Below are 13,709 nucleotides of genomic sequence, written 5' to 3' on the forward strand. Positions count from 1 at the left end.
TTATTAACATTATGATCATAATCACATCATCAATGACTATCACTTTCACCACTACCTTCACTCTAAACCCCACCATCACAATCAAAATATGAGGAGTGGTAGTGGTGGTTATTGTTAAGAGACAAGATGAAGAAGGAAATGGGTGATAATTTAAGTGGCGTTGATAGTCTAAAATTGAGATAATAATGTGAAAATAAAATTGAAAAAGAGAAAAAATTAGCTAATTGTTAAGTGTTTAATGATTGTAAAAAATAAAACTAATAATAGAAATGAGAATTAAAAGTTATTTCAAATATTAAAAATAATTTTAAATTTCAGAATAAAAAATAATACTTATTAAAATACTTTAGTTTGCATTACTTATTCTCATAATAATGTTGAATAGCCAATTTAACTCTAATCCATTACTAGATGCTTTATTTGATCAACTTCCACAATACTATTTACCTTGCTTTTTATTGATCTATTCTCTTGCAAAAAATGATTGTTGAAAGAGTAGAAATTTAACATGTCATTTATTTTTAAACATGTTCATAGTAAAAATAGAAAAGAGATTATTGTTATTTCAAAATTGATGATATATATCATTTCCACTCAATCTTTTTTTTAGAATTTTTCTAACATACCTTAATTCCTAATCTCTTAACCTCTGCTGTTCAAGAAGGACATTTTATTTTAAAAAAATTAAAAATTAAATATTTAAAGAGTGTTTATGAATATAGAACAATGATATATGAAGATTTTCAACTATTTTATTTTATTTTGTAAATATTTTTAGTTGAAATTCACATTTTTGTCAAAAATTAAAAACCATATCCATGGACCCTAAATAAAGTTCACAATTTTTTAAGGTTTTTTATTTTCTTGTTTTTTTAAGGTTTTTTGTTTTTTCTTTTTTTTATTTCCAGGTGGAATGGCCCATAGATGTGTCAGAAAAATCAGATTTCAATTTCATGAGGTGGAAATATCCAAGCTACAATTTCACATTGGCAACTTTTTGGTCACCCCATCTCATCAAAGCCCAAGAAAGAGATTCAAATGGCCCAACAAACACTGGGCTCTTCAACCTTTACCTTGATGAGTTTGATGACAATTGGTCAACCCAAATTCAAGACTTTGACTTTGTCATCCTAAATGGTGGTCAATGGTTCTTTAGGCCAATGGTTTTCTATGAGAAGCAACAAATTGTTGGGTGCCATTATTGCCTCTTAGAAAATGTCACTGACTTGAACATGACCTATGGCTATAGGATGGCATTTAGGGCAGCATTTAGATCCATCAATAGATTAGAGAATTTTAAGGGTATAACATTTCTTAGAACATTTGCACCCTCACATTTTGAGAATGGGTTGTGGAATCAAGGTGGGAATTGTTTGAGAAGAAGGCCATTTAGGAGCAATGAGACACAATTAGAAGGTTCCTTTTTGGAGTTGTATAGGATCCAATTAGAAGAGTTCAAAATTGCTGAGGAGGAAGGAAGAGACAAGGGTTTAAGGTTTAGGTTGTTTGATATTACACAATCAATGTTGTTGAGACCTGATGGCCATCCAAGTATATATGGCCATTTGCCCAATGAAAATGTGACATTGTACAATGATTGTGTTCATTGGTGCTTGCCGGGTCCCATCGACACGTGGAGCGATTTCCTATTACACTTACTTAAGATGGAGGGTGTGAGATCTAACCATGGACAGAGTCCTTATTTGCAGAGAGATTGACTATAGTGTATATCATAAATTATATCTTATTAATCTCTTGAGTATACTATTTTTGAAACATTTTTTGTGATTTATTTTATGTGTTATACATTAATTATACCAAAAGACTAATAGTGTCTTTTGAACTACATACAAGTAGATATGATTCAATTAACTTGAATTGGTTGAATAATCAATTAATTTGTATACTTAAGTAAATACAAAAAATTTGAAATCTAATTTATATATGTAACAATCTATTTTTTTTATGGCATTTTCGGAGTTTAAATTCATGATGAATTAGTGTTTATTATGCTGATGGCTAAGTTGAAGAATATTGTGAAAAATTATAAAATGAAAAAAGTTGAAATGATTCAATTTATGAATCACTTATATTGTAATTATTGAATTTTAATTCATATATGCCTCTGTTAAATACATTTCATGTAATTATTTCCAACACTTCTCCTATAACTTGAGAATGAAAAGGAAGGTTCTGAATTGTGTTTGTATTGTAGTTTGTGAAATTGAAGTTTGAATAAAAATGATTTTATAAAATTGATTTTGGATAAAAGTAAGTTTGTATCAATATGATTTATGTTTGATAATTTTATATTAAAATTGATTTTGATAAAATAAATATTATTTGGATAATATTAGTTAAAATTATTTTTTTAGATAGAAAATTACATAAAAGGACATGATATTAAATTATAATGTTATTTTTTTATACATATTTAATTTTTTATATATTTTTATATTTTACCTAATGAGATCAATAAATTCTATTATAAAAAGATAATAATAAATATAATACACAAAAAATAATGCAATAAAAAATAATAAGAATATATAAAAATATATATTCTTTTAAAAAATTAATAAAAATATAAATAATAAATAATAAAAAAAGCTGTACAGAGAGAAATAATAAGAATTTTATAAATAATGCAATAACATGTGTAAAGGATTAAATTAGTAAAAGAAAAATAAATATTAAATGTAGTGGTTAAAAGGCCGTTCGTGCAACGGAGAAATTAAAAATTATTGCTACTTATAAACGTGGTTTTGTGAATAAAATCACTTATGCGTTTGTAGAAAAGAAAATTAGCCAAACAAAAAATTAAACCTTTCAAGAAACTTTAACGTACTTTTCCTCCTCAAACGTGGTTGCCAAATAAACCCTAAGCTTGCTTCATTCTCTTTTGCTTAGTAATTAGAACTAGACTCAGATTGAATTCCTCTTTTTCACCTAAAAGTTAATAGGGAGACACCAGATAAAAAATTTAAAAATGTCTTCTTTTTAAGATATTTTTTAATAATTAAAATTTAATACATATAATTAATTAAATTATGTTAATTTTTGTCAAAATTAGACCAGACAAATTAATTTGACTAAAAAAAATGGTAAACCAAATTTTGAATTAGTCTAAATTAATATTATTTTTTATAAAAAATGATTACAATATCTCTATTATAAAAAATGACTAAAATACTCCTATTATATATATTAATTTTGAGAATCCTTCTTTTATAAAAAATTACTATAATATCCGTATTATAAAATATAACTAAAATATCCCTATTATATATATATATTAAAAATACTCTAAATCCTAACCTTATCACGGCAGAAAAAAAAAGCTAGAATTTAGGATTTTTAAAATTAATATATAAATAGGGGTATTTTATTTATTTTTATAATAGGAATATTGTAGTTATTTTTTATAAAAAATATTAATTTAGACCGGTTCAAAATTAATTTATTAATTTTTCAACAAAATTGATTTGTCTTGTCTAATTTTAATAAAAATAACACAATTTAACTAGTTATATGTGTTAAATTTTAATTATTAAAAAAATCTTTAAAAAAGGACGTTTTTGACATCTTTATCTGAGTGGTTCCCTTAAGAGTTAGTCCAAATAAATTATCAAAACTCCAAGTATTTATCAGAATTGGATTAAATCTATTTTTTTCAAAAATAGTAGGTTATATTTTATTAATTATTGAAAAATAAAATATAAAGATATCTAAAAAGAGGATAGCATAATAAAAGGTGGGAATTTCCCAAAACAATACACTGAAAGTATTCATCCAACGGTGCATGGTCGAAAAACGAGAAAAATTTTAAAGAAAAATGAATGATAAATCAAATTGGGAGTTCTTTGGATTTCACGGAGCAACTTGATAGAGCTTGATAGAATGGCAGACGGCATTGAAGTATGACATTCAAAAATTAACTGTTTACAAGCTTTTCAGCAGTTCCATCAAATGATGGCAAACAATTGAGGATTACGGTTAGCATTTCTCAACGGGTTAAGCATCTCTATTGATGCAGTCCACCATGTCCAAAAGTCGTTAGAACTTTGAGGGGGAAGATAGTCACGAAGATAACTCTGAGACCATATTTCTTTAATTCTAGAGCAAATCGATCAAACAATGAGTGACTGTTTCTGTTGTTTCATGACAACAAGGGCATATTGGCGATATAAATGGAATGCGGTGATGAATCTAAGCAAGTATCGGAAGCTGGCCATGGAGAGCTTTTCAGATAAATAGCTTAATTTTGTGAGACAAATTTAACTTTCATAGATCAATCCATGACTTTTTTTTGCTGCATATAATTAGAGCAAAGCTCCAGAGACTAATAGTAAAATAAATAACCAATTTTATAACCTGAAATTGTATCATATTACTTGTATTTATTGAAATTTTATTGTAATTTATTCCTATTCTATTGAATTTTAACGGACAAAATTCTGTCTACAACGTGTTAGAAAAATAATTCTTGTATCATATTAATTCTTGAATTGGATTGAATCTATAATACACTAAGGACAAACAATTTTATATATTAAGCTCAGGATACTCAAAAAGTAAAAGGGGGTACCAAGCATATGAGATAAAAATGGAGTAAGTGTTGGGTCCATCGACAATTCGAAATTTGTATTGGATATATAATCATTTATTAACTAATAATATTTTTTAAATAAAATTTAAATTTATGATGGATTAATTTTTAACTTAAGAATATTGTGTATATAAGATACATTGGAGATAGGTTGGCGCTGGACCCATCCAGCATCCCATATTTCCATGAATAATGAAACCAAAAATAAAATAAAATACAAAGTTGCTCCAACTAGTTTAATTATAAAGTGATGTCATATAAACATTCTATTACAAGTATGGACATTTTTTTAGTTTTATATTAAAAGGAAATTATTTTATTAAAATTAATATGTATTAATAGTTTTCTTGTTAAATTTGATCTAAATGGTGTCGCATTGAGCCTATATTATTAGCTCAATAATTGTTGTACATTACTGAAAGATTATTAGTTATGGACTAGGGGGAGCCGCAAATATGGTTCATTTTCCCTATTACAGTTAATAGAGAAAAATAGACCAATTTTAAGATATGATAATGGGTACTTGCAAAAATATTTTTAGAAAAATCTTTTACGAATAANAAAATAGTTTAATATTTATACTGATCAAATGGTAACTAAAATTATCAAAAATTAATTAGATTTTTTTTTAATTAGAAGTGAAACTCGAATTCAAGACCATTAAACAAAAATGAAGAGATTATACTATTTGAATTATAATTAGTTGGATAATTAGACAATTAGGTATTAGGTATTCTTAATTATTATGTGGTTAAATACAATGTTTCTTGGCTTGAAAAATCAATACTTGTAGGCAGGGACGGATCCAAAAATGATATTATGGGGGGGCCAATAACACATATAATATTAAAAATTATGTAAAAAAATTATATAATATAAGATGTATTATAAAAATATATTGACAAAGAATATATTTTAAAGTAAAAAGAAATATGTGTATATTTTTTACTAACGAAATGGTCGATTCTTCATATCATAAAATTCACTGATAATAGAATTTGTGTAAAATTTTTCAGTAATTTTCTTTTCAATATAATTAAAAGAAAATTATCAAGAAATTCATCTTTTATTTTGTTTTTAAGTTATTTTTCACAATATTCATAGTTGAAAAAGATCTCTTAATTGTAGCAGTTAAAACAGAGAGAATTAATACAAAATGAATAAAAAAAGACGGTTATAAGAAGAAAAAGAATTCACTTTATGATATTTAAAATTTTTTATTTAATTAAAAAATATTAGTAATAATATCTTTTTCAAATTTTTTTAATATTGTTCCTTACTTTTTAGATATTAGAAATCATTATTTCTTTAATATTGTTACTTACTTTTTAGATATTAAAAATTATTAATATTTAAATTAGACTGAATTTTTATTTATACTAAACTAAATACTAAATATTTTTTAAAAAAAAGATTAAATTATACATAATAACTTATTACTCTTAAAAAAAGTTGGGGGCCGAGGCCGCCACTCAGCCCCTTATATCCGTCCCTGTAGACATTTAAAGCTACTTTTGGTAAGTCTTCGTAATAATGTTAAACAAAAAAGAATATTCAATGCCACACTTTAAACCGTGACTTCAGTCATAATCTAATAATAGAATTTATCACCACAGTTCGTAAATGTAACATTTGATTTTCCTTTTATAAAAAGCCAAATACACTCGTTCTTTTCAACATGCTCTTATTGAATGTGATTTTCGTTTAAAGAATGACATAATTTTCAATAAAATGGTCAAGATTAGCAAACATGACTATAAGTATCTATTGTCACGTTTCACCATCTAAAATTTTATATGGATTATTCCATTAAAAAATATATGGATTATTGGAAGGTTTAGTTATTCTCTAAATTTTTAATTAGGTCTTTATATTTTTTTTGTGATTGAGTCTCTATACTATATTAGATTTTGTAATTAAGTCTTTGCTGTAACAAAAATATTGAAATTATTAACAGAATATTCCGTTAAATAAAACGCATATGCCTAATACTTGACCGAATCTTCTATATAGTTTAACAGAATATTCCGTTGATTTTAATGTTTTTGTTACGGTAAAAGTTTAGTTACAAAGTCTAATATGATATAGGGACCTAATTGAAAAGAAAAAAAAAATATAAGAACTTAATTGAAAATTCGATGAAATTATAGAGACTGACAGAATAATTAAACCTTATTGAAATTTGGAATATAAAAGAGCCTGAAATAGTAGTACAGGGTAGCAAGCCATCAAATATTGACTGTCATATTTGCATATTAAACACATTTTAGACACGACACTCATTTGATATTTGTTCCACACATGTATTTTTTATGTTTAATTGTATCTTAATAAAAAAATAAAAGATTATGCTTCTCCAAACATGCTTGAGTACATTCAAATACCATCACATATCAATATGTCTAACTTTATTTTTAATATATATTCTTAAAATAAATTTTAAAAGAATATCATTTATTAAAACAAAATTATTCTAAATACTTTATAGAATTTAAAAAATATTAAAAATACTTAAAATATTAATTTATATTTTAATATTACTAAAATATTTAAATATTATTATAATTTATCTAAAAAATATATCATATTATTTATATATACCGTATTTTCATATCCTGTAAAAAAATAAAATTAGTGTATCTATGACATAATATATCTTGTATTCATATCAATATTTGTACTACATAAATAGCAAGCGATCGTTAAGAATAAAAGAGAATAAACATAACGTGAAAAAAAATAAATAAAAAAGAAGGGGATTGTTTAAAAAATGACTTGACTGGGAAGTGAAGGGAAGTGTGGCAACTGCTAAGGCAATGGCAGATAGAGTTTGTTGGATGTTTCGTTAGATTCAGTTGATCATCAATCATTTCATCACAAATTATCACAAACACTTGAGTTCTTGAGACATTTCTCCAACGAATGAACTAACTATAAAATTTATAATACTATGTGTAACAAAAAATTATTTACTAAATTAGTCATATTTGTATATTTTTATATATTTTTACATATTTATGATGGTGTAGATAATTAATTTGCAATGCATTAATTTTAGCATATTGATCAGAAAATTTATATGAATCCAATGTTAACCTCAAACTTCAACCAATATATGACTAAAGTTATGTAAAATTTTCACATTCCTATTCTCTGTAATACTTCATTCAGTAGCACTATGATCATTATTATTCAATCATTTGATACAAACGAATTTGAATTGGTAGAATGATTAATTCATTCGTTTGTCAAGAATTTAAAAGAATTTGAATATTGTTTTGTGTATGTAGTAATTTATTAGACAATAATAAATTATTAAATAAAATTCAAATTTGTAATAGATTGATCTTTTATTTGTTGAGTTAAAATTATTATAAAAATTCCAAAAAAAAAATATTTTGATAGGAGTGGTCAAATCAATAATTATATGTGTAGATAAAATTCAAGCTTCGCTTGATTGCTTATCTTGAAATAAATGAAAAATGTATACCCAACAACCATTGAACACTGTTTCAGCCTGCCATTGATGGCATGAGAACCCCACCATATACACCCAACGCCAAACTTCATCCAAAAACAATAATGTTGAAAATTATTTAAATAAATATATAGGAAGAATTTATTATCGGTCGTAGTTTTTTGGATCATAAAGAATGAATTTATTATTATAAATTCGGGTAAATTACAAAAAATATTCAAATAATTTTATTGTTGACAAAAATATACTTAAATTTTGTTGCGACAAAAATATCTTCAAATAATTTAAAAATGCACAAAAAAATGTCCAACATTAAATATATATTTTTAAAAAATTATTTAGAAATTGAATTTTGATATGATTTTTTGCAAGCATTAATAGAAAAATGAGATATTTTTATTCTTAAAATTTGGTGATTTTTCGCTATGTATATATATATATTTTTTGTGGGTTTTTTTTGTCAACAATCAATAATACTTTAAAAAAATCACAAAAAAATCACCAAATTTTAAGAATAATACTATCTCATTTTTCTAATTATGCTTGTAAAAAATTGCATCAAAATTTAATTTCTAAAGTATTTTTTGATAAATACATATTAACGTTGGATATTTTTGTCGCGCTTTTAAATTATTTGAGAACATTTTTGTCGATAGCAAAATTTGAGTGTATTTTTCTCCGAGAAAAATTATTTAAGCTCATATTTGGTAGTTTACTCTATAAATTTTGAAAGATTATTTTGTTTCATAATTTTCTTATTAGAGTTTTCGAGTGAAAATAAAAAAGAAGCTAAAACTGAAACTGCCATCTAAAATAAATTGTTAAGAATATATTTGATGTTGAAAAAGTTTGATTATTCTTATATAAAAATATTTGATTATTTCGTTATTACAGATTGATTTCCAACACATACATGGTTTAGAGATACTACTTCAATTAAGAAGCGCCTCTTCTATACTCTCCAATAATAAAAGTATTCCATATTGTGAAAAGAAATTGGACCAACTGATTTAATTTATTGGTTTTGGATTTGATACAAATAATATGCAATGAAATAAAACATAGACAAATTGAGAGAAAAGGAAAAGAATGCTTTTATGCATTCAATAAAAAGACAATTACAACAGCCAATAATCATGGTTGTTGGCTTGTTTCATTCTTATCAGCTTGTATATATTTTAATAATTTCCTTCACTTCCTTCCAAACCATGCCAACATATATAAGGTAACATTCTTCCCAACACACCATTTGGTCACACTTGAAAAAAACAAACAAATAAAGTCAACATACACATATATAGGAAGGAGTTAGAATGAAATGAAATGCTATTGATATAATAAGTTTAAGTAAATTAAAGATTATCCTGTACTATTATGTAACTTTTCATTGTTATAATTTTTTTATAAAATTTATTGTTCAATCAGAATTTTGTGTCTTACATTTTTTTTTATAAAAGTTTATGATAATCTAAGATTATTTTTCACATTTTTTTAATTTATAAATAAAAAATAACTGTAATAAAAAATTCAAAAATACATGAATATGAATTGTTAGATTATAATTTTATAGATACTTATTTTTACAAAATTTAATACCACTTATCTTTATAATAAATAGTTAATGATTTAAATTTAATGACTTTGTTGGTCTTTATAATTTTGCCAAATTTTTAATTAGATTTTTATAATTTAAAATTTTATAAATGAGTCCTTATATTAGATTAATTAAATCTTTTAATTAAGTTCTTTCTAACTATTTTTTTAAAAGATACAAGTTTTTTAAAAATATTCGTCTTTATATTTGATATACGATGAATTATAAAATATTCTAAAAATAAATATTTTAAATTTAGTGTATTTTTTATGAAAAATAACAATTAATAATGATTTAATTATAAATTTTTATCTAATATAAAAACTTAATTATAGATCAAATTGTAAGGATTTAATTAAAAAATTAATAAAATTATAAAGACTAACAAATTAAAATAATTTTTAATTTTGTAATTTAATATATAATTGAACCGATAAAAATTAAGTTTTATAAAGAGATATGAATGGTGCAACTTTGCTGAAAATGATATTGGTGTCATTATTTGATCATAACTCATACAAATTATTTATGGGAAAATATTTTGTCATTTTGTGATACTCTAAACCTTTAGAGATTAGGTCTCTCCTCTAACTAAAATCAACCACCTCCTTCTTATTTTGTTAAAGTTTAGAAGAATAGGAATGTAAATCTACTATGTAACTTCGATTTACTTTTTTTCAAAAGTATATAAAAGAAAATTTGGACATTAATTTGTTGCAAAATCATTTTTTTAGAAAATAAATTAAAATATGTATGTTACAAGAGGGAACAAAATATATCCTTGGAAAACTACTTTGCCAGTATTTGCATTATTTTGAGGACCAAATTAATATTTTTCCATTATTAGTTTTTTTTTTTCAAATATATTTTTGCCTAAATATAATCACAAGACTGAAAATCATTGAGTATTTTGTGTCGGCAATATTCTAAATGCACCGAACCACCACATTTATTCTTGTAAACTCTATAAACATAGATCTCTCTCATGTGCTTTTAATTTGCTTTGCTGTGAAACAATGATGGGGTCACCTCATTGGAGGGATACAAAGGACAAATCATCTTCATGGCTTTCATTTCATAAGTGAAATATTTAGGACAATAATTAGTTGTTTTTTGTAACTATGTTCAAAAGTAACTAGATTATATACTCAAATCTTCACTCATTGTTTTACAATAATTAGCATCTCATATAGCATAAAATCATTGGACAAATAATAAGTAACTAATAATCCAACTAAGTACCTAAGCTAGCCAACAATATTTTTTTGTTTTTATTGCATGTTGTCACTCTATTATTACTCCATGATAATTGCATTTTATATAATACTACAAATTCATGAAAATTAGACAAATAATTGTTAAGAGTTGAAAAAAAACTTTGGATAAATTTATTTTTTATTTTTAACATGCTTATATATATAAATTTTATAAGATAACCACAATTTCTTTTTTCCCCCCAAAAAAGCTAAACAAAAATAGTTTCTAATTAAAATCAATTTTAAACTTTAAGATTTTAAAATTTTTAATTTATATTTTATATTTCAACATATAATCTATACGAATCACCCTCGATAGAAGGATGAATCTGATATACATGGTAAAAAAAAAGTTATAAAATCACTTTCTAAAAGTTTCGGAAACAAAGATATCCTTATATTTGTGGCGGTTTCTATTACAACTACTTGCAATGAAATCAGATTTCTTTTTCATTGATAAGGAACATGTACAAAGTTGAGTCAACTTTATTTACTGACTTACCAACCAGCATATTCAAATCTCAAAACCAAGAAAAAGGCAGTTCATAAAATAATGGGTAAAGTATACTTTTTTTATTTTAAAACTTGATAAAATTTTAAAAATATTTCTAAATTTATTTTGTTTTAATTTTGTCTCAAAAAATTTTTATTTGTATAAAATATACCTCTAATGACTAATTTTTCAAAAAATTTAAGATTGATTTAACAACAATTTTATAAGAACAACATTTTAATACAAACAAATCAAGCATAATTTTCATGTATTATTGTTATATTTGTCTTAAATTTTTTAAAAATTTAGCCGTCAAGAATATATTTGATGCAAATAAAAATTTTTTGAGACAAAATTAAAACAAAATAGAACTTAGAAATATTTTTAAAATTTTTACCAAACTTTAAAGACACAAAATATACTTTATCCTAAAATAATAGTAGCAACAATAATAATAATAATAACAAAATATAAAAGAAGAAAAAGAAGTACAAGAGATCTACCTAACATACATATCAACTGATCAACATCACATGTTTGCTTACTTCAGAAATACATTTAACAATTCTTACTTCTATTTTGATCCTTTCAAGTTTTCACTTCCACATAGAACATGCAAACACTACTACTAAGTACTAAAGTACCAATGAGTGAAAAAGGAACTCTTAAAGCTTCCACATAGGATTCCAAATCTTCATGTTTTTTTCTGTTTGGATAATTCTTTAACATGTTTTATTCATCAGACTTGGTTGTTCTTGACCACTCAGATGCATATAAAAAACATGTGCAGCTTCAGGCATAGGGAACATTGTTTATGCAAAACCAAAAGCAAAGAAGAAGTCATTGTTTATCGGTTTAGAAAAGAAACAGTTGCCCTTTTCCAAGAGAAAGATTTAGTTAATGAATTTGGTGGAGTTTCTATTTCTATCCAACAGCTTAAGCTTTAAGAGAGGAAAGTACCAAAAGAGAACAGAAATAAAGAAAGAGAGATATTCTAGAATAAATACTTAAATTAGTCCTCAACAAATTTTAGATCGGATATTTTAGTGTTTATAAATTTTTATTCTCTAAAAGTTCTTAAAAATGACTTCCGTCGGACAAATTGGTTCCTTTGTCGAGTTGAAAGGGACTAATTTATCTTATAATGATATCCTTTTGGAATCTAAACTGCGCTTATATTTGTATTTGGTGTAAAGTGTATATGATTGAGTTATGTCTCAGTATCCTATTAAAAAAGAAAAGATGAGTTGAATAAGAGTGATTTTAAAAATAAATGTTATTAAAGTTTTAGTCTACATCTTTAGAAATTTCAGTCTTCCTATATTTCTACTTCCTGAAAGTACTAGAGGGATTGAAATTTTGCATTTTGAGATTAAATTTAATTTTAATCTCTAACTAACAAATACAATATTAAATTTCAATCCTCTACTTTCTATTCCAATTTCTACTTTCAAATACTACGTAATTATCTTATAATAAAATTTTTAAAGACTCATTTATCTTATATGTATATTAAATATTTTATTGAAAGCAATGGAAAAACTAAGGTGTCCCATCTAAAATTTAGTAAGGATCAATTTAAGTGTTTACTCTGTTTTCTATAACAAGACTTTTTTTTTTTAAATAAATTGCTTTTATACCCTATATACATGTCACATGAGAATACAATGACATTTTAACAAGACAAGACATATCATGAATACATGATGGTATTGGAGTATCCATAATTTGCTAGAGTTATGATAAAGTTCAGCTATAAACTCAATTAAAGCATGAAAGCTTGATCTAACCAGAACATTGGAACAAAAAGTACTTTATACATTTTATATATGTTGTCCATTAAAGCTCTTGGTTCAGAATTCATCTCACACAGCCATGAAGTCTAGGATCAATGAAATCCTCAATGGGACAACAAGAAAAACTTCCAAAAGTGTTCTCCTCATACCATTCACTCTGTTACTCATCATTCTCCCTCTCTCTCTCATGACAAACTCCCATGAATCACCACCTGTGATATCTGCTGTGAGAAGCAGAAGCAGTGTGAATAGCACAACAGAATCAGAATCAGAAGATGGGTGTGACATATTTTCTGGAACATGGGTTCCTTACCCTGAAGGGCCATATTACAACCATGAAACTTGTCCATGGATACTGGATCAGCAGAACTGCATCAAGTTTGGGAGGCCTGACACAGATTTCATGCATTGGAGGTGGAAACCAGATCAATGTGAGCTTCCTCTCTTTGATGCAGATCAGTTCTTGAAACTTGTCAAGGGAAA

General features: G+C 24.9%; 2 protein-coding genes across 2 annotated transcripts in view; both read left to right on the forward strand.

Annotated features, from left to right (window-relative positions):
• Nucleotides 1-1,751, forward strand: part of LOC107471404 (protein trichome birefringence-like 19) — a 4,303-nt gene extending 2,552 nt beyond the window's left edge. Inside the window, exon 2 of the mRNA XM_016090865.3 lies at nucleotides 909-1,751. Within this exon, the coding sequence (XP_015946351.1) occupies nucleotides 909-1,718 (810 nt within the window). The 3' untranslated portion in view covers nucleotides 1,719-1,751. The remainder of the gene's footprint in view (nucleotides 1-908) is intronic.
• Nucleotides 1,752-13,150: 11,399 nt separating this feature from the next.
• The window catches only part of LOC107471544 (protein trichome birefringence-like 19), a 2,265-nt gene continuing 1,706 nt past the window's right edge, over nucleotides 13,151-13,709 (forward strand). Inside the window, exon 1 of the mRNA XM_016091032.3 lies at nucleotides 13,151-13,707. Coding sequence (XP_015946518.2) covers nucleotides 13,306-13,707 — 402 coding nt within the window. The 5' untranslated portion in view covers nucleotides 13,151-13,305. The remainder of the gene's footprint in view (nucleotides 13,708-13,709) is intronic.

The sequence above is a fragment of the Arachis duranensis genome, chromosome 10 (genome assembly GCF_000817695.3).
Source record: "Arachis duranensis cultivar V14167 chromosome 10, aradu.V14167.gnm2.J7QH, whole genome shotgun sequence".
NCBI lineage: Eukaryota > Viridiplantae > Streptophyta > Magnoliopsida > Fabales > Fabaceae > Arachis > Arachis duranensis.